This window comes from Capra hircus, chromosome 25 (genome assembly GCF_001704415.2).
Source record: "Capra hircus breed San Clemente chromosome 25, ASM170441v1, whole genome shotgun sequence".
Taxonomy (NCBI): domain Eukaryota; kingdom Metazoa; phylum Chordata; class Mammalia; order Artiodactyla; family Bovidae; genus Capra; species Capra hircus.
In genome coordinates, this window is record NC_030832.1 from 27,027,873 (window position 1) to 27,047,493 (window position 19,621).

The following is a 19,621-nucleotide window of genomic DNA, read 5'->3' on the forward strand; positions in this document are numbered from 1 at the left end:
GTGAAAATCCCTGTCCTTTTGGAGCTTACATTCTAGTAGGGTGGAGAGGAGGGATGGAGGCAGACAATAGATAACACAAATTAGCAAAATACATAGTATGTTAGATCCAAGTGAAGACATGAGAGATGGGCAGGAGTTGGCAAGGATCTGGTGCACGCTGGGGCTCAGGAGATGAAAAGAGGAAGAAAGACTCTGGAGGAGTAGCAGCATGGAATCCCTGGCAGAGACACCCGGGCTGTTGACATCCTGGGATCCAGGAGAACTAATATTCCTCTCAGCTATTCTGAGACTCACTGAGTGACTTTGGGGCATCCTTCTATAGAAGGTGGGTTCCAAAACGGCAAGCCATTCTTGTCTGCCCTGTTATATCTCTGGCCCTAAAACAGTGTCTGGCCCATACAATAAATATCCACTGAATGAATGAATGTCTACAGGGTTAGGGTTAGGGAAGTGTCACCAAAAGCCTGAAGCATAAAAGAGAAGACCAGGGAATCATAAGCTTCATCTTCAGTTATATAAGAGGCTAAGACTCTATCAACAAATATTTACTGAGGGCCTAACATGTGCTGGGGTTCCTAGTTGGTTCAGTGGTAAAGAATCTGTCTGCCAGTGAAGGAGACACAAGAGATGCTGGTTCGATCCTTGGGTTGGGAAGATCCCCTGGAGGAGGAAATGGCAACCCGCTCTGGTATTCTTGCCTGGAAAATTGTATGGGCAGAGGAGCCTGGTAGGCTACAATTTGTGTGTGTTAGTCACTCAGTCGTGTCCGACTCTGTGACCCCATGGACTGTAACCCTCCAGGCTCCTCTGTCCACAATCATGCCCTCACTTTAGTAACTCACAGGCCACGATAATATGGAATATTTTTGTGGGTTCCAGACGGTATACCCCCAGTGCAAGGTGGGGGTCTGGGGAGGGGGCTGTCTAAGTGACATGCTGCTCAATGTAACAGACTTTTTTCTAAGCCCGAGCTGCCCTGAAATGCCCTGCTCAAAGGTGGTGAGTGCAGCGGGACTGCAGTGTTCAAGCCGGGCGCCAGCCAGCCGCCCACCTGTCAGAAACTGTGCCAGGAGTATGCGGGAGAAGAGAGTTCCGCCTCGGGTGAGGTCACTTCCCACCCCCAGATGCTCTGCCTACAAAATCTCGCAATTCTCTGACGCTGGATCTTATACTTTTCTGAATTTCAAGGTCTCATGATGTTGACAGCTCCAAATTCTAAGTCCTCAGTCTGCCCACACTCGCAGACCCAAAAGAAAGGAAGCCGGATTCAGCCTGGGTCCTACCACCCACTGTCTCTGGGGGTAGTCAGCGCCCCCTCCCCGCCTCGCGGGGGTTCTGAAGAGAGGTAACTCGGGCGCGGGGTGCCGAGGACGTCGTGGGGAGATGGGTGTTCCAGAGATGGAGTTGACAGGGCCGAGACATGTGACAGTCGAAGAGTCACGTTCCGTGGTCTGAGAGGTTGGGACCAGGCCGGTCACATGACGCGCGCGGGGGGGTTTGCACTATGGGGTGATGCGAAATGAGAGGGCCTCGCAGATCACGTACCAATGACGCATTCCCACCCCTTTTGGCAACTAGATTTCCGCTGGAAGATGCGATAGTTCCGGAAAAGGGGGCGGGTTCTCACGTCCTGGCAATTTCGCTTCCGTTCGGGGCGCTGAAGCTTCCGACCTCGGCCTTTCCCTGGGGTGGGGAAGGGACGCGATCCGGTGCGCATGCTCCAGTCTTTCCAGAGGGGGCGGGGCCGAGGCTGCAGGAGAGGGCGGGGGGGGAAGAAAAGGGAATTCCAACCTGTGGAATCTTGGGGGTCCCCGAGGTCGGCTCCTTCCCTTTGAAACTGTGAATGGTGCCAGGGACAGAGCCTCTAGCGACTCTTGGGGGAGGGTTTGGGGTCTGCAGGGTGAGGGCGGAGGGGAGTGTCAGAGTGTGAGTTGGGTACGGGAGTTCCAAACTTAGAATCTTGAGGCCCGCCGGGCTCCGGCGCCGGCGAGAGGGATCTCGGGCCGCCATGCGGGACAGGACCCACGAGCTGAGGCAGGTGAGAATTTGGCGCAGCAGGGTTGGGGACGGGTGGACGGGATGGGGTCTACTGGAATGCAGGACTCCTGGTCCTCGGGGCCGGGAGGGATGACTGTGGGCTAGGAAGGAAAGTCCCGGAAGCCCGTGAGTTCTACTGGGGGAGAGCAGTAGCAAGGAAGTGATGCCAGTGACCCCGGCCCTGGCAGGGGGATGACAGCTCGGACGATGAAGACAAGGAGCGAGTCGCGCTGGTGGTACACCCGGGTACTGCACGGCTGGGGAGCCCGGACGATGAGTTCTTCCAGAAGGTAAGAGGCTGGAGTCTCGGCCTGGATTCACCAGGGGCCTGGAGGGCCCGAGGAGCAGAGCAGCCTGGAGCACCGCCCACATCTCCCTCAGCCCTCTCGGTCATCGTCCCCAGGTTCGGACAATTCGGCAGACTATCGTCAAGCTAGAGAATAAAGTCCAAGAGTTGGAGAAGCAGCAGGTCACCATCCTGGCCACGCCCCTTCCCGAGGAGAGTGAGTGAAACCCCGGGTGCAGAACGCATGCTCAGCCGGAGGGCTTGTGGGGGTTGTAGTTCCACACAGGTGGTGGCCAGGGAGATTTGTTGAGGTAGAGGTTGCTATTTGGGCATCATGGCTTTCTCTTGTTTAGGCATGAAGCAGGACCTGCAGAACCTGCGTGACGAGATCAAACAGCTAGGGAGGGACATCCGCGCGCAGCTGAAGGGTGAGCTCCTAGGACCTTGGCCAGATACTTTCCTCTGATCCTGCCCAACTCCTGGTTATTTCTGGGCAGTGTGTGGTCCAGAGAGGCCAGTGATATATATCCAGGTCACACAGCAGGCCAACGTCTAGAATCTCCATCTCCTGGCTTCCAGTCCAAAGTTCTTTCCACAGCATATGCCTGCCTCTCAAGTTCCCTTATTTATAATGAAACCATTTCCATTTGATCTTTGTCCAAGGCAGAGGTTAGCGTTGCTACCTCCACCTTCAGGTCGTTATCTGCATATAACTGTATAGTCTGCCGTCCACATCCCAGGTTCTGCAAGGGTGGATTCATGCAATCGTGGATTGTGTAGTACTGTAGTATGCATTTATTTTCTAAAAATTCAGCTATAAGTGGACCCACACAGTTGTGCAAGGATCATCTGTACTCCTACAATTCTTGCTGCCCAGTGTGTATTCTTTGGGTGGGAAGATGTGGGTTTTGTTAGGAACCTTCTCCAAACATGTGGGAATTCTCTGATGTATTTATTGCAAAGAAAAATATACTTTTGCCTGTCAGAGGCTCAAGAGTAGTCATTTATGATGAATTTTATTTCAAAAAAAAAGCTCTGTGGAGATATTGTATCTCTCTCTATTGTATGGCTGCATGGCTGGGTCCCAGTCCCCAAATGAATTTCAGAAGCCAGAGGTCAAACCCCCTCCTCTACCAATACTTTTGTGTCTTTCCACAGCTATAGAGCCCCAGAAGGAGGAAGCTGATGAGAATTATAACTCCGTCAACACAAGAATGAGAAAAACCCAGGTGGGTTCATTATTCCCAGAAGTAGGACATTTTAGCAAGTGTTCAATAGATCATTAGATGGCAGATGTAAGAAGGCAGGGCTCTTAGAGATCATTAAATCCAACCTGATGATTTTCCAAATGAGGAAACTGAGGCTCAGAGATAAAAAAGGATTTACCCCAAGGTCAAGAACCCGGGTCTCCTGACTTCCAATCCATTATAACACCTTGCCTTCTTCTCCTCCATTCAGTGAGAAGTTGCTGAGACCCCAGACATGATCTGGGCTTGGCTGTAGGAGATATACTTTCTAGAAGCCAAGATGGGGAGTTAAGCTTGCATAGATGACAAAGACATTACTCAGGTAGGACTTGGTAGTTAATGGCTCTGCCCAGGGAAAAAGAGGGTGCAGTCAAGTGACTGGGTGGTTTCCTACCCATGTGATGGGGACATCCTCTGCCCCAAGGACAGAATTCAAGAAGTCAGGAAGAGGAACTTCCCTGGTGTGTGTGTGTGGGGAAGGTCACTGAATCATCATCTTAATAAGGAGATTTGAAATGGTCTGAGCAGTGTCCTCTGGGTGCCCAGAGAGGCATGGTTTGGAGTTCTTGGAGGTCAGAGTTGGAGTAGGTGGGCCCAGAAATCAGCAAAGACCCCAGATTGAAGATTAAACAATTTGGGGATTTTTTTTTTAATGGAAGAGAAGGAAAGAGTAGTTTTATTACTTTGCCAAACAAAGGGGGGAACACAGTAGGCTAGTGCCTCAAGAACTGCCCCCCCACAATTTGGGCATCTTGAAAGGGTGCAACTGAACCCAGGACAGCAGATGTGTCCTGGAGAAAGGAACTCCAAGGAATGAGCAGATTTTAGACATCAGGAAAATGGACAAGCAGGGAAGGCATTTACAGGGGGTGGGGGGCTTGTGGTAGTCATTGTGTGAGAGGTTGAGTGCCCAGGTGGGCCTGCAAAATCTGGGAAGTGCAAAATCCTGGCACACCTTTAGTCTAAGCAGCGAGGCTGGTGTTCAGCAAGCATTCCACTAATATTCTTTGAGGGCCTACTGTATGCCAGACCCTTTTCTAGCTATTTAGGAAACATCTGTCAACAAATGATCTCTATCCTCATGGAGATTTCATTCCAGTGGGGAGAGTCACCATAATAAATTAGTCAATTATTGTAGAAATAGAAGTATTAAGGGAAAAGAGAAGAGGGATTGAGAACAGCGGGAGAAGGCAGGTTCCAACAAGGTGGAGAAAACTTCCGAAGGTGACATTGGAACAAAGACTTCCAGGCTTCTGTGGGGCTTGCGCATTCTGGGCTAAAGAAATGGCAACTGCAGAGGCCTGACGTGGGGCTGTGTTCTGACCAGGGAGGAGTCAGGAGCCCACTGTGATTGGAGGGAAGGAGTGAGGGAGACAGCGTGGGGACGTGGGGACGTAAAATGAGAGAGGGAATGTGGGAAGGGGCGGGTCCTGTAGGGCCCTGTAGTCCCTGGGAAGGGCTTTGGCTTTTACTTTGAGAGACCAGGGGAGCCTTTCAAGGAGGTCAAGGCCATAGGCACCTCTGAGCTCATGCTCTTTGCTCATTGTACCCAAGGGGCTGCTGAGGCCCAGACCAGGCAGGGATCCTCCCAGGGGTCCCCAGCTTCTCTTCTCCCTCCTTAGCACGGGGTCCTGTCCCAGCAATTCGTGGAGCTCATCAACAAGTGCAACTTAATGCAGTCTGAATACCGGGAGAAGAACGTGGAGCGGATTCGGAGGCAGCTGAAGATCAGTGAGTTGTGGTGCCCGGCACACAGGGTCAGCTGACCCAACCGGCTCTGAGCCTGGCCTTTTCCTTCACAGCAAATGCTGGAATGGTGTCTGACGAGGAGCTGGAGCAGATGCTGGACAGTGGGCAGAGCGAGGTGTTTGTGTCCAATGTGAGTGGCCGCCACCAGGCTCCCTCTGCTGGGCCCCCCATCCTCTCTGAGTCCTTTAAAAAAAAAAAAAAATTATTTATTTTCAGCTGTGCTGGGTCTTCATTGCTGTGCAGGCCTTTCTCTAGTTGCAGCGAGCAGGGGCTATTCTCCAGTTGTGGTGCATGGGCTTCTCCTTGCAGTGGCTTCTCTTAGAGCACAGGCCCTACAGCCCATGAGCTCAGTAGTTGTGGTTCTGGGCTCTAGAGCACAGGCTCAGTAGTTGTGGCGCGCAGGCTTAGTTGCTCCGCAGCAGGTGGGATCTTCTCCCATCAGGGATCAAACTGGTGTCTCATGGATTAGCAGGCGGGTTCTTTACCACTGAGCCACCAGGGAAGCCCTCCTGGCCCTTTTTCATGGAGGGAATCCTGAGGCCCAGAATGGAACATATTAGCCTGCCTGGCATCCCTCATTAAGGCCTGGGCCCCAGTTCTAGGCCCAAGGGCTGCCCTGAAGCTGAACAGGAACTTCTACACATGCCGCTGATTTCCTTGTGACCTGTCCCATTGCTCCTGTCCACTCTGCAGATACTGAAGGACACACAAGTGACTCGACAGGCCCTAAATGAGATCTCGGCCCGACACAGCGAGATCCAGCAGCTGGAACGCAGTATCTGTGAACTTCATGAGATTTTCACTTTTTTGGCCACTGAAGTGGAGATGCAGGTGGGTGCCTGAGGCCACTGGCTGGGCTTGATCCAGTCCCCAGATGTGAGAGCGTGTCATGACTGTCAGCCTGCTTCCACACTTAGCCTCTTTCACCAAGGCTTTTGTTACCCTCCAGACTGGCCCTTACTTCCATCCTTAGCTGTGTTCCCAGATTTCATCCTTAGCTACTCAGATGATTACTGCTCTATACCTTGTACCCCATCCCTTGAACCGGAGCCCACACCACGTATGGCCCCAACCCTGGCTCCTCCTCCAGCAACAGAATCCATTCTTACACACCTAAGAGCTCTTTAGTTGCCCCCTAGAGGGGCCTGCCTCCTAAAATGTAGACAAGGATGGGGTGGGAGGTGGTATTCTTCCCCCGGCCCTTATCTCATGATAAGGGGAGCTTCCAGCCCCATCTGGGGGAGGTGACCCCAGTGCCTTTTTGCAGCTGGGAGTCCTGAGGGAGAGATTTCACCCTGTAGGAGTCCAGGGTCTGAAGCCTGGTGGTACCGTGAGGAGGCAGCGACAGGGAGGGCTTTCCGGCAGCTGGGAGACAGGCCTAAAGAACAAGGGACTTCAGACAGATTTGCGAGGGGACAAAAGTTCACCCTCTGTGAGCCAGTCAAGGTGCTCCGCTCCCAGCCAGCACTGCGAGTAGAAATTGTATGGGGCGAGGGCGCAGGACAGAAGGGAGCATACGGTAGGAGGGAGCCTGGAAGCCATCCCCAGGCGTGTGGACTTCTGGCAGATGCGGTCCTGTCCCCACCTCTTCCTTAGTGCACCGCTCTCTGCCAGGAGTGTCCTTCAGTCCTCTGGTTGGGGTGGGCAGAGGAGCTGCTGGGCCTTCCGCCTCCAGTCATTCCTTCCTGCCTGAACCGCCTCCTCTTCCGAGCAGGGGGAGATGATCAACCGAATTGAGAAGAACATTCTGAGCTCAGCCGACTATGTGGAACGTGGGCAGGAACATGTCAAGGTGGCGCTGGAGAACCAGAAGAAGGCGCGCAAGGTGAGCCTCCGCCCTTCCCCCGCCACCCCTCCCCCTGGTTGGCCCTGCCTCCACTCCTGAGTTTCCCTGACACCCACCCCCCAACCCCTCTTCCTCTCCCACAGAAGAAAGTCTTTATTGCCATCTGTCTGTCCGTCACTGTCCTCATTCTGGTGGTCATCATTGTCATCTCGTTGATTTGACAGCACCGCATATTCTTGGTGAGATACCATGGGCCTGCCCCCTGGCCTGCCCCATACCCGACCCCAGCCTTTTCTCCTCTCAGACCCTCTTCTGCCACCTTCCCTTGCAGACACTAAGAGCACCAGGGACCCAGGGTCTGCCTTCTCTCCCAGCAGCTGGGGATGGGCTGGACAGAGCCTCCAGCCAGACCCCTTCCTCACAGTGGCCTTGTGCAGAGAGGCAGACAGTTCTTCTGGGGTCGGCAGCCACTCATCCATGGGGGCCTCACCCCTGGATCACAGTGCCTGGGGGAAGGCCTGCAGTGTCCTGTTTGGCAGAAACGTGGTTTTGTAAGAAATTAAAAAAAAAAAAAAAAGCTTGGCGATTCCCCTGTGCATGCGTGTCCTTGAAAAGTCTGGTCCAGGGCCTTCAGCTGTCCAGCCTCTCCACCTCCCAGCCACCCTGGAGGACAGACCCAGCCCAGGCAGACAGACTCAAATCAGACTGTCTCAGGTGACCACGCCAGGCTGGCAGCTCCCTTTTACTCTTCCACGAGAATGGGTGGGGCCTGGAAGAGATGACACTGACATGTGACTCAGTACTGTCCCTGGGGAAAGAGCATTGTGAGGACCTAAGCCCAAAACAGTGAGGCTGAGCCAGGCCAGGCTAGGACACAGAGATGTGTGTGTGGCATCTGTGGGCATTCCTGAGGCCAAGAAGAAGAGGCACTGTGAAAAAGGAACTGAGTCTGTTCCTTTGGATACAGTGGACAAGGAAGGGCCTGTCTCAGAGGTGGCCATACTTGAGTCCAATGGGAAGCGAGGAGTCCAGTGGCTGGTTATGGGAAGAATCAGTGAAGAGACTGCCAGGCAGAGGGTTCAACAGGCCAGGCCTTGTGCTCAGAAAAAACCATTGCCTTTTCTTTCCTTTGTATTCTTTTATTTAACTTACTTATTTTTGACTGTGCTGGGTCTTTGTTGCTGCTCTCAGGCTTTCTCTAGTTGCGGTGAGCAGGGGCTACTCTCTAGTTATGGTGCACCGGCTTCTCCTATCTGGGACTTCTCTTGTTGTGGAGCACAGGCTTCACGGTGCCGGGGCTTAGTTGCCCCGAAGCATGTGGGATCTTCTCAGACAGGGATCGAACCCGTGTTTCCTGCATTGGCAGGCGGATTCTTAACCACTGGATCAAGGGAATGCTTTACAGTGTTCTGCTGCTGCTGCTAAGTCACTTCAGTCGTGTCCGACTCTGTGCGACCCCAGAGACGGCAGCCCACCAGGCTCCCCCGTCCCTGAGATTCTCCAGGCAAGAACACTGGAGTGGGTTGCCGTTTCCTTCTCCAATGCAGGAAAGTAAAAAGTGAAAGTGAAGTCGCTCAGTCGTGTCCGACTCTTAGCAACCCCATGGACTGCAGCCCACCAGGCTCCTCGGTCCATGGGATTTTCCAGGCACATTGTTCTACTGCACAGCAAAGTGAATCAGCTGTATGTATACATTTATCCCCTCTGTTTTGGATTTCCTTCCCATTTAAGGTCACTACAGGGCAAAGAATAGGGTTTCCTGAGCTATGCAGTAGGTTCTCTTAGTTATTTTATACATAGTAACGGTAGTGTAACAATAGTGACAGGGAAGCCTGGCATGCTGCAGTCCATGGGGTGCAAAGAGTTAGACACGACTGAACAACTGAACAAAACCCCAAAACAATAGTGTATATATGTCAATGCCAATCTCCCAGTCATCTGCCCACCGCTCCCTCTCCCGACTTAGTGTGGCATTGCCTTTTATATAAGAGTTCAGATTAGAGAGGGAGGCACTCTGAATCAGCCCACACCTTGTTTCTCAGGGGTCTTGTGGCTGAAGCGGGTAGAGGAGGCTGAGGAGCCGAGTTTCTGTGACTCACCTGAGTTCCAGACTCCAGCTCGAAATTTCTAAAGAGTTCCAAGCCCCATGCCTGGTTTCTGGAGCTGGATGTAGCGCCCGTCCCCAGACACTTGGTTTCAGGGCTTCTGCCTCCGAAGCCTGGTAGGAATGGGGCAGGGCCTGACCCCTGACCAAGGTCTGGGAGCGGGGTTCCAGCCGCCTTGTCCCATCCCACCTTCGATCCCACTGGTTGCCGCTGCTGCTCCTGGCTGCCCAGCTGTACCGCTTGCTTCGGCCGCCAAGTACGAGGTACACACGTGGAAGCCGGGGCGACGCGAGCCAAGGAAGGGACGGTGGAAGAGCCAGTGGAAGTTGGTGCAGACTCGGCCCCGCTCCTGAACCGGGCTGGGGAAGGGACCAGGGGGCGGGATTGGGCCGCAGTGGCGTACGATCAGACCTGCCCCGCCTCTACCCGAGGCTAGGCGCCCGCCTGCAACGTCTCCCTGTGGCCCGGAAGCGGCGGTTGGGCGGGGCCTGCGCCAGGTCCGAGGTGTACACTTGGCACCGAGCGTACGGGGCGTGGCTGAGGGGGTGGCCGGGCTGACACTTGGAAAACGGACCGCTCGGATTGGCCAGCGGACCTAAATGTTCCTGGTCCTGAAGGCGTGAGCATCCGGAATTAAACTGCAATTAGATGTGGGCGGGGCCTCAAAGCGAGACCGCAGTCGCACCGAAAAGCGATTGGATCACAGAACGCAAGGGGCGTGATCAAAACGCCTAATAAGGCGGAAGGGGGCTGGCCTGGGAGTGACCCATGAGGGTAGGGACTCAGGACCTCACGCGAGAAGGCGTGGCTGGGTGCCGCCCCCCTAGCAGCCGGAACTTGTGGCTGCTAGAGAGTCCGGGAGTGAGTCTGGGAGTGTACCCACGCTTTAGTCCTGCTTGAGGTCCTATGTCCTGTGTACAGAAGAAACTATATGCCTGCAGGAAGAAGCCCCTCGTTTTTAGCAGCGTGCAAACACTCTATATGTCCACCCAGTGGGGAAACTGCGAGACTGGCTGGATGCTGCCTCAGTAGAAGACTGATTTGGACTCTGGGCTTCCATGATTCTCCACTCTCCATCTCTTCCCCTACGGCCTGCTTCTTCAGCGGAATCCTGTTCTGTTGGTCGCCTTTACCCACTCTCTCACTTTTCTGCCTTCAGAATCAACTGAAGTTGACAACCCGTGGCGCCTACCGGGATCTGACAGAGACTGTCAAACCGACGCGGAGATTGCCACGTCTACGCAGCTGGGTGTCCACGTAGAGCATGTGCCTTCTGCTTGGCAGTGCTGGACAGCGCCACCCCCGAAAGGCTGCTTACTTGTCTCAGGACGCCATCCAGAACTTCTCAGAAGAGTTGGCTAGACGGCCAAGCAAGGGCTCGGATGGCGGGTTCAGTAATTTGAACTTTTCCGGTGGGCTGTGGGGACCCATGGAAGGTTTCTGAGCAGGTGAGTTGGCAGGTTTGGAGCAGACCTAGTAGGCAAGTGGACCCAGTAAGTGGAGGTTTTACAAGTTCCCTTGTGTATACCCCTTCTGTGAGAGAAATCAACCTGAGTGAGGGGCCATGGGAAGGTTTTTTCACTGAAATCCTGGCTTGGGTGCTGCTGTCAGCCTAACTTTCAAGGAACATGGTCTGCGTGAGTTGTGGCTTTTCCAAATCCATCTTCTATCACAACCTTTCAGCTGTAGCCTTCTCCACATATTCCTCACCCACTGAATATTTCATGGTTCAGATTCTTAAGAAAAGGGACCTGATTGATTTAGGTCAAGTTACATTGACCTACTTGGGAATTGTCTGACCTTGACCTTGAGTCAAGATTTTACCCTTGACCAAGGTGTATGCCTGGAGAATCCCAGGGACAGAGGAACCTGGTGAGCTACAGTTCATAGGGTCACAAAGAGTTGAACACGACTGAAGTGACTTAGCGAATACACAGGACGTATGAGAGATGGTACAAGGTACAAAACACGTCAGCACAGTGTGTATGAAGGAAGAATGGTTGAACTCAGTGATTGACGTTTCTGGTACAGCCCTGTAGTAGATTATATTGTTGTTCCAAATATATGCTGTTCTTCCTATTGGGCCCCTCACGTGAGGAGGATTATACATTCATGCCCACTTACAATAGGCTTGGCTATATAACATGCTTTCGAATCTGAGTAGATATTAAGACACCACTTCCAAGTAGAAGCTTTAAGCACCAATGAGTAGTCTGGCGGTTTCCCATCTCTTTTTCCTCTGCCACGAACCTGTCAATTGCCAGATGAAGACTTCTTCAGCCTGGAACCCAGAATTAACAGGACATGAAGCTGATCTGTAGCCCACCTGTAAAATGAGGTATAATGTAAATGAGAAACTTCTCCTGCTGGGAGCCGCTGATATTTGGAGGTTGGTTTTTACCACATTATCATAAGTCTAGTTCAGCTGTTACAGAGGTAGTAGCCAGAAGTGAGGTGTTGCTACAATAAAAAGAAAAACCTGAGTTGTGTGTCATTAACTTTGGATCTGGACAGTGGCTGGTGAGGAAACTAGCATTTGTTTAAACTCTAAGCTGGAAATAGAACTAAGAGTACAAATAATGTCCAACTGAATTTAGAGATTTAGGCAAAAAAATGGGAAAAGAGAATATTAGTAGCATGCCCTGGTTGCTGTTGGGTGCATCTGACAAGTTACTATAAGAAAGATGATTCAGAAAATAATTGGCCACTTTTTAAGCAGAAATGGAAGAGAATATAGAAACTCCAGGCAAGTGATAAAAAGAATGCATTTTTGGCTGTGCTGTGCAGCATACAGGATCTTAATTCCCCTACCAGGGATTGAACCTGTGCTCCCTGCAGTGTGAGTGAAGAGTCCCAGGGAATTCCCTGATCCAAATTTTTAACCAGTGAAAGATGCAACTGACAGGACCCTTAAGCCACAAAGTTTCATTAAAACTCATCTTTGTGGGACTTCCTGGATGGTCCAGTGGTTAAGTCTGCAATTCCAAGGCAGGGGGCGTGAGTTCAATCCCTCATCAAGGAATTGAAATTTCCACATACCTGAAAGCAACTAAGCCTGCAAGCCACAACTACTGTGCCCACGTGCTCTGGAGCTAATCCCCAGCAAAGAAAGGTTCCGCATGATGCAAGAAAGGTCCCTCAGGCCACAACTAAGACCCGGCTCAGCCAAATAAATAAAGTGAACAAATAAATATTAAAAATAAACAAATAGTCAAGACATCCCCAAACCAGGATATGTGTTATTAAAAAATTAATCAGTGTGTTGTGACAAAAAAATTACAGGGGCTGTTGTAAAAGATAGTCAGGAATGGCTTCTTAGGGAAGGTGACTAATTCAAAGAGCAGAACGGACAGCTCAGAAAGCAGAATAAAACTATGGAGGATTGTTTTTAGGCCTGGAAAGCTAAAGAAATTTGCTCAGCTGGTTTTTGAAATTGCTTTGGATCAATGACTCCTTTTTGCTTTCCATTTCTTCTCTTTTTTAACCAGAATGTCTATTACTATTACCTGATGCATGTCCCAGGCTTCCCTGGTGGCTCAGTGGTAAAGAATTTGCCTGCCAGTGCAGGAGACACAGGTTCAATTCCTGGGTCAGGAAGATCCCCTGGAGAAGGAAATGGCAGCCTACTCCAGTACTCTCATCTGGGAAATCTCATGGACAGGAGCCTGGCAGGCTACAGTCCATGGGGTTGAAAAAGAGTGGGTTACAACTTAGAGACTAAACAACAAAAAATGCATGTCCCAGCATTGCATGTTGGAGTACATGTTTCATTCTTTTTCTTTTTTGGTGGCATGGCGCAACATGTGGGATCTTCATTCCCCAATCAGGGATTGAACCTAAGCCCCCTGCATTGGAAGTGCAGAGTCTTAGACACTGGACTGCCATGGAAGTTCCCATGACTTGTTTTTTTTAGATTCATAGGTCCACAGATGGGAGGAACTGTGCGCCAGAATGGATTATACCCAGAGCCTCATCTGCATCTAATTTAGATAATGAGATTTGGGACTTTTGCTTTGATGAGATTTATGAGTTTTTTTTTTTTTTTTTCACCCTGACTTGATGCTGCCATGGGATGAGACTTTTAGGGACCCTGGGAGGAGGTAAATGCATTTTGCTTGTGGGACAGATGTGCACCTTTGAGGCCTAGAGGGTGAACTGTGGTAAGGAGAATAATGGCCCCCAAAGATTCCATGCCCTAATCTCTGTGAATGTTATGTGCCAAAAAGGACTTGGCAGATGTAATTAAGTTCACCAATCTGTTGAGACAGGGAGATTGTCCTAAATTATTCATATGGGCTAAACGTAATCATATGAGCTCTTAAAAGCTGAGAAGCTTCTCCAGCTAGCTACAGAAGAGGAAGACAGAAGTCAGAGAAATTTGAAGCAGGAGGACTCAATGCACCATTGCTGACCTTGAAGAGTGAGGAGCTCCTAGCCAGGGAATATAGACAGCCTATAGAAACTGAGAACAAACCTCTGGCTGACAGCCAACAAAGAAACAGGGACCTCAGTACTACAGCCAAATAGAACTGAATTCTGTTAATACCCCCAGGTGAGTCTGCAAGTGGATTCTATGCCAGAGCCTCCAGATAAAAGCTCACATTGGGCAAGACCTTGACTTCAGCCTTGTGAGACACTAAGTAGAAGCCCAGTCAGAGCCTGGACTTCAGAACCTACAGAACCATTGATAAGAAATATATGTTGTTTTTAAGATGTTAAGTTTGTGGTCATTTATTATGCAGCAGTAGAACAGCAAGATTTGAGCTGAGGCGTGAAAGAACAGAAAACATCATGGGCAAATCTAGGGTGATGGGTTCCATCCCCAGGAAAGAGCAAGTGCAAAGGTTCCAAGACGGAGAAGAAACAAATCAACAGAAGGTCAGCATGGCTGGAGCCTGCTGAGTATAAAGAACGGTAAGAGATTAGTCAGAACTGGGATAGGACTTGAATGGAAGGCAGGCTCCAGGGAGAGGGATTTTTGTTGAAGTGGGCTGTCTGTGCTAAGTTGCTTCAGTTGTGTCTGATTCTTTGAGACCCTATAAACTGTAGCCTGCCAGGCTCTTCTGTCCATGGGATTCTCCAGGCAAGAATACTGGAGTAGGTTGCCATGTTCTCCTCCAGGGATCAAACCCGAGACTCTTACAGTCTCCTGTGTTAGCAGGTGGGTTCTTTACCACTAGCACCATTTGGGAAGCCTGAGAGTGGGTTATGCATAAGTCACTGAGAACAAGTCACCAAATTTCCTTGGTTGAATCCAGAATCACTGCCCCACCTACAAAGTCTGCTGCCTTCCCTTACCCCTGCTCCGGCCCTGGTGGTAGAATTTTCTCCTGTGAGGAATTCTAATTTATCGAGCCACTTGGCTGGGGAGGGGATGATGACTGCAATCCATGATAAGGAGTGATGTCAGCTATTGCCCTAGCAGTGGGGGCTATGATTTTGCATTCCCAAGATGCATTCACTACCTGGAACAGTCCTGGCAGAGTCAGGGAATTAAAGGAAGTTGGGACAGAAGAAAAGTGAGGGCCAGAAGTCAGGCTGTCTGCAATTATGCAGATAACAAAATGGGGACAAAGACATCACAAGAAAACTTCAGCTCACTATTTCTTATGAACATAGATGTAAAAGTCCTCAACAAAATACTGGCAAACAAAATCCAGCAATATATAAAAATGACTCTCCAAGTGAGATTTATCTCAAGAATGCAAGGTTGGTTTAACATCTGAAAATCAGTTAATGTCATAATAATAAAGACTGTTAATAGAATAAAGGACAAAAACCTTTTGATCATCTCAATAGACACAGAAAATACATTTGACAAAATCCAACAACTTTGATTTTTAAAAAAGCTTAAGAAACTAGGAATAAGAGGGAATTCCCTTAACTTGCTAATTATAAACACAATAAAAATAAATAAAAGGCATCCAGATTGGAAAAGAAGAACTAAACAACCTCATTTTACAGATGACATGATTTTGTATATAAAAAGTCCTTAGGAATTCATATACACAAAAAGATTAGAGCTAATAAACCAGCTCAGCAAGGTTGCAGAATATAGGAACAATGTACAGAAATCTATTGTATTTCTCATCAGTAGCAATGAGATATCCAAAAAAGAAAGAAAATAATTCCATTTACAATAGCAACAAAAGGAAAGAATACTTCTATATAAATTTAACAAAAGAAATTAAGACTTATACTCTTGAAAACTATAAAACACTGTTGAGAGAAATTAAAATCTAAATAAAATTTTAAACACCCAAATATTCATGGGTCAAAAGATTTGATATTGTCAAGATGACAATACTCCTCAAATTGATCTATGGAGGCAGTGCAATCCCTATCAGAATCCCAGCCAGTTGCCTTTTCTTTTTAGCAAAAGTTGACAAGTTGATCCTAAAATTCATATGGAAATGCAAGGGATCTAGAAAAACAAAAATAATTTTGAAAGAACAAGTTGGAAGGCTCACATGTCCTGATTTAAAATTTACTACCAAGCTACAGTAGGCAAAACAGTGTGATACTGGCATAAAGAATGATATGTACCCAGGGAATAAAATTGAGAGTCTAGAAATAAACCCTCATATTTATAGTCAGTTTACTTTCAACAAGGAAGTCAAGACAACTCAATGGAGAAACAATAGGCTTTTCAACAAATGGAACTGGGATAGTTGGATATCCATATGCAGAAGAATGAAGTTGGGACCTTTACTTCAAACCATATACAAAAATTAACTCAAAGTGGGTCAAAAATCTGAACAGAAGAGCTTTTAGCTATAAAAACTAAATTTATTAAAAAAACTTTTATGCATTTTAAACTCTTAAGTTATAAAGTTTATAACTAAGATAAACTTTGTAAATGTTTATAAAACTCTAAGATGAAAACAAAGGCATAAATCTTCATGACCTTGGATTAGAAAATGGGTTATTAGATATGGCTTTCAAAACACATGCGTGAGTGCATGGTGCTAAGTGGCTTTAGTCATCTCTGACTCTTTATAACCCCATGGACAGTAACCTCTGTCCATGAGATTCTCCAGGCAAGAACACTGGAGTGGGTTGCCATGCCCTCCTCTGGGGGATCTTCCCTACCCAGGGATCAAACCCATGTCTCTGAAGTCTCCTGCATTGGCAAGTGGGTTCTTTACCACTAATGCCACATGGGAAGTCCCTCTCAAAACAACAAGCAATAAGAAAAAGAATAGACAATTTGGACATCATCAAAATTAAAAAACGTGCTTCAAAGAGTACCATCAATAAAGTAGAAAGACAACCCACCCAATGGAAAGGAATTTTTGCAAATCATAAAGAACTTGTATCTGGAATACATAAGTCTAAACCACTCAACAGAGTCAATCCAGTGAAAACAGTGGGCCAAGGATTTGAACAGACATTTATCCAAAGATGATATACAGATGCCCCATAAGTGCATGAAGAGATCCTCAACATCATTTTCCACTAAGGAAAATACACATCAAAACCACAAATTTACACCTACTAAGATGGCTGTAATAAAAAAGACAGATAATAACAACTGCTGATGAAGATGTGGAGAAATTGGAACATTCATACCTTGGTGGTGGGAATGTAAAATGGTGCAGTCACTTTGGAAAACTGCCTGACAGTTGCTCAAATGGTTAAACATAGAGTTACCATATGATCCAGCAATTCTATCCCTAGATATATACACAGAGAATTTAAAAAGATGTCCACACAAAACCTTGTACATGAATGTTCACAGCAGCCTTACTCATAATAAACCAAAATGGAAACCCAAATGTCCTTTGGCTGATGAATGGATAAACAGAGTAGTATATCCATACAATGGAATATTATTTGACAATAAGAAGGAAAGAAGAACTGATCAAACTATCAGTACAACATGGATGAGCCTTGAGAATGTTATGCTAAGTAAAAGAACTGGTCACAAAAGACCACATATTGTATGACTACATTTACATGAAATGTCCACAACAGGCAAATCTAGAGAGACTGAAAGCAAATTATCCATTGCCTAGCACTGAGGGTAAAGGATTGTCAGGGAATGGGGGCTTGGGATCAATAGGAAGTGACAGCTGTGGAGTTTCTTTTAGAGGGTATGAAAATATTCTAAAATTAGATCATGATGATTGCATAACTCTGTGAATATACTAAAACCCCCTGAATTATATACTTCAGACAGGTTAATTGTAGGGTATATTAATTTTTTTTTTAGTTTTGCCAGTTTATTGCTACCAACCCATCTCCCTCCACCCGCCTCATGTGTGTGCGTGCTCAGTCATGTAACCCCATAGACTGCAGCCCACCAGTCTCCTCTGTCCATGGGCTTTTCCAGGCAAGAATACTGGAGTGGACTGCCATTTCCTTCTCCATGAATTTTATTTTAATAACACTGTTAATTTTTTTGAAAGTCCCTGAGTCCTCAGGGAGCAGGAACTTGGGTATAGGATGCTGGGGGTGTCAGAGAAGGGGGACCAAGGGATGGGCAGATTGTCTGGGCCCAGAAAGGGAGCAGGAGTTGTGGGTCTCTTCCAAACATTCTGGGAACCCACTCCATCCTTCATTGTAAATAGATAGCCAGGGAGATCTATCGATTAGTGTATATGGTATCTTTGTGTATATGTGTGTACGTACGCACGCTCACTTGTGCCCAATACTCTTGGTGATCCCACGAACTGGAGCCCACCAGTCTCCTCTGTCCACAGGATTTTCCAGGCACGAATGCTAGAGTGGGTTGCCATTTCCTACTCTGGGGGATCTTCCCCACCCAGGGATGGAAACTGCATCTCTTGAGTCTCCTGTTTGATAGATGATTTTTTACTACTAGGCCACCTGGGAAGCCCATATGGTATCTTTACATGAATATATTTTTAAAAGATGCCACCCCAACCCCCAAGATAAATCATCTTGCTCGAGGCCAAAAATCAAGTCAGTAGTAAACAGAAGTTCTACTTTCAATCTCCCAATCTGATGTCTGTTTCTTTCCTGGACCCTTAGACTTTGATCCCAGCCTGGACAGGAAGGAGGCCCGGGGACAGTGCTTATCCTGCTCTGGGTGTGAGTATGGCCAGTGAGTGTCCTTGGTCAAACTGGTGCCCTCTTTCTGCAGCCATTACACCCTGGTCCCTGCTGTTGCCATGTGGCCACCTTGTTCTGCTATGGAGAATGGACGTGAGGTCCCTGACACTAAGGTGATACCTACTACTTCTGCTTCAGGTGCTACCAGCACACGGGCTGGAGGGGGCCTGAACACCAGACACTTCCTAAGGCTGCCAACTTGGTGGCCCCCAAGTCTACAGGTGACAGTGTGGAAAGGAGGATCTGGTTCACTGTGACCTTTGCTTTATTTTGTTTTATAATTGTGAAAGGCCCTAGTAGTTGGAATTTATAGTTCAGAATCAGTTCCTGAGTATCCTCCTAGAAATACTCTGCTGCTGCTGCTGCTGCTAAATCACTTCAGTCGTGTCTGACTATTCGTGACCCCATAGACGGCAGCCCACCAGGCTCCCCCGTCCCTGGGATTCTCCAGGCAAGAACACTGGAGTGGGTTGCCATTTCCTTCTCCAATGCAGGAAAGTGAAAGTGAAGTCACTCAGTCGTGTCCGACTCTTAGCGACCCCATGGACTGCAGCCCACCAGGCTCCTCCGTGCACTTGAATTTGAGCACTTATGAGTAATTCAGCCCAAATGGGAGGATACTAACCACACTGCTTTTCACTTTTTCATTTGACATTTTTTTGGATATTACTCAACAACATAGATTGATAAGCCTAATTTTTATTCTTTTTTTTTTAGGCCTAATTTTTTAAAAAACTGTTGCATAATATATTTTACAGTGGCTTTTAGTCCTTTGTAATGGACATAGAGGGTGTTCCCAGTCATCACACATTTTGCTGCACTGAACAATCTTTCGTTTTCAGTTTTGTCACAGAATTGGAAAAAGAAATGTGTGGTGTAAATTCTTTGAGGTGTATTTGCTGAGTCGAAAAGTGTATGCTTTTTTTTTTTGGCTGTGCTGCATGGCTTGTGGGATCTTAGTTCTCCAATCAGGGATCAAACCCATGCCCTCTGCATTGGAAGTGTGAGGGGTCTTAACCACTGGACTGCCAGGGAAGTCCTTTTACTTTTTAAAAAATGTGTTTTCTTGCTTCTTTTTTCCTCTTCAGTTTTACTGAGCTATGACATACAGCACTGTGTTTAAGGTGTACAGTATAATGATCACATACATCACAAAGCATTTAACTTTTGATAAACATCAAATCATCTTTCCAAGAGGCTGTACCAATTTATACTATAGGGCCTCATTTTTGTTTTTCCATTTTTGGTCTTTGAAAAATTACTTTAGTGTTAAATACATCACCTCCACTGTTTTTGAAAATATATATTGCACAGGAATTTAGGATTTTCAAGT

The 19,621-nt window shown here is 48.0% G+C and overlaps 1 protein-coding gene across 3 annotated transcripts; it reads left to right on the top strand.

The window, feature by feature from the left end:
• On the top strand, positions 1,741 to 13,929 carry STX4 (syntaxin 4). Of its 3 annotated transcripts, XR_001917212.1 has the most exons (12): positions 1,741 to 2,038; positions 2,226 to 2,327; positions 2,441 to 2,540; positions 2,677 to 2,751; positions 3,482 to 3,552; positions 5,193 to 5,301; positions 5,373 to 5,449; positions 6,013 to 6,150; positions 7,034 to 7,144; positions 7,249 to 7,344; positions 10,370 to 10,658; positions 13,763 to 13,929. XR_001917212.1 is itself a non-coding variant. In XM_005697719.3 (11 exons), exons 1-10 carry the CDS (start codon positions 2,009 to 2,011, stop codon positions 7,324 to 7,326), a joined length of 891 nt encoding a protein of 296 aa, XP_005697776.1. In that variant the 5' UTR covers positions 1,741 to 2,008; the 3' UTR covers positions 7,327 to 7,344; positions 10,370 to 11,693. The 3 variants fall into 3 exon arrangements, 2 of the variants coding, with proteins under 2 accessions (XP_005697776.1, XP_005697775.1); XM_005697719.3 differs by lacking the exon at positions 13,763 to 13,929 and having other exon boundaries at positions 10,370 to 11,693; XM_005697718.3 differs by lacking the exons at positions 10,370 to 10,658; positions 13,763 to 13,929 and adding an exon at positions 7,437 to 7,688.

Coding starts and splice junctions, on each gene's coding strand:
- STX4 (XM_005697719.3), top strand. CDS start 2,009: ATGCGGGACAGGACCCACGAGCTGAGGCAG. Junction 2,328..2,440: donor ACGATGAGTTCTTCCAGAAG/GTAAGAGGCTGG, acceptor CATCGTCCCCAG/GTTCGGACAATTCGGCAGAC. Junction 2,541..2,676: donor CACGCCCCTTCCCGAGGAGA/GTGAGTGAAACC, acceptor TCTCTTGTTTAG/GCATGAAGCAGGACCTGCAG.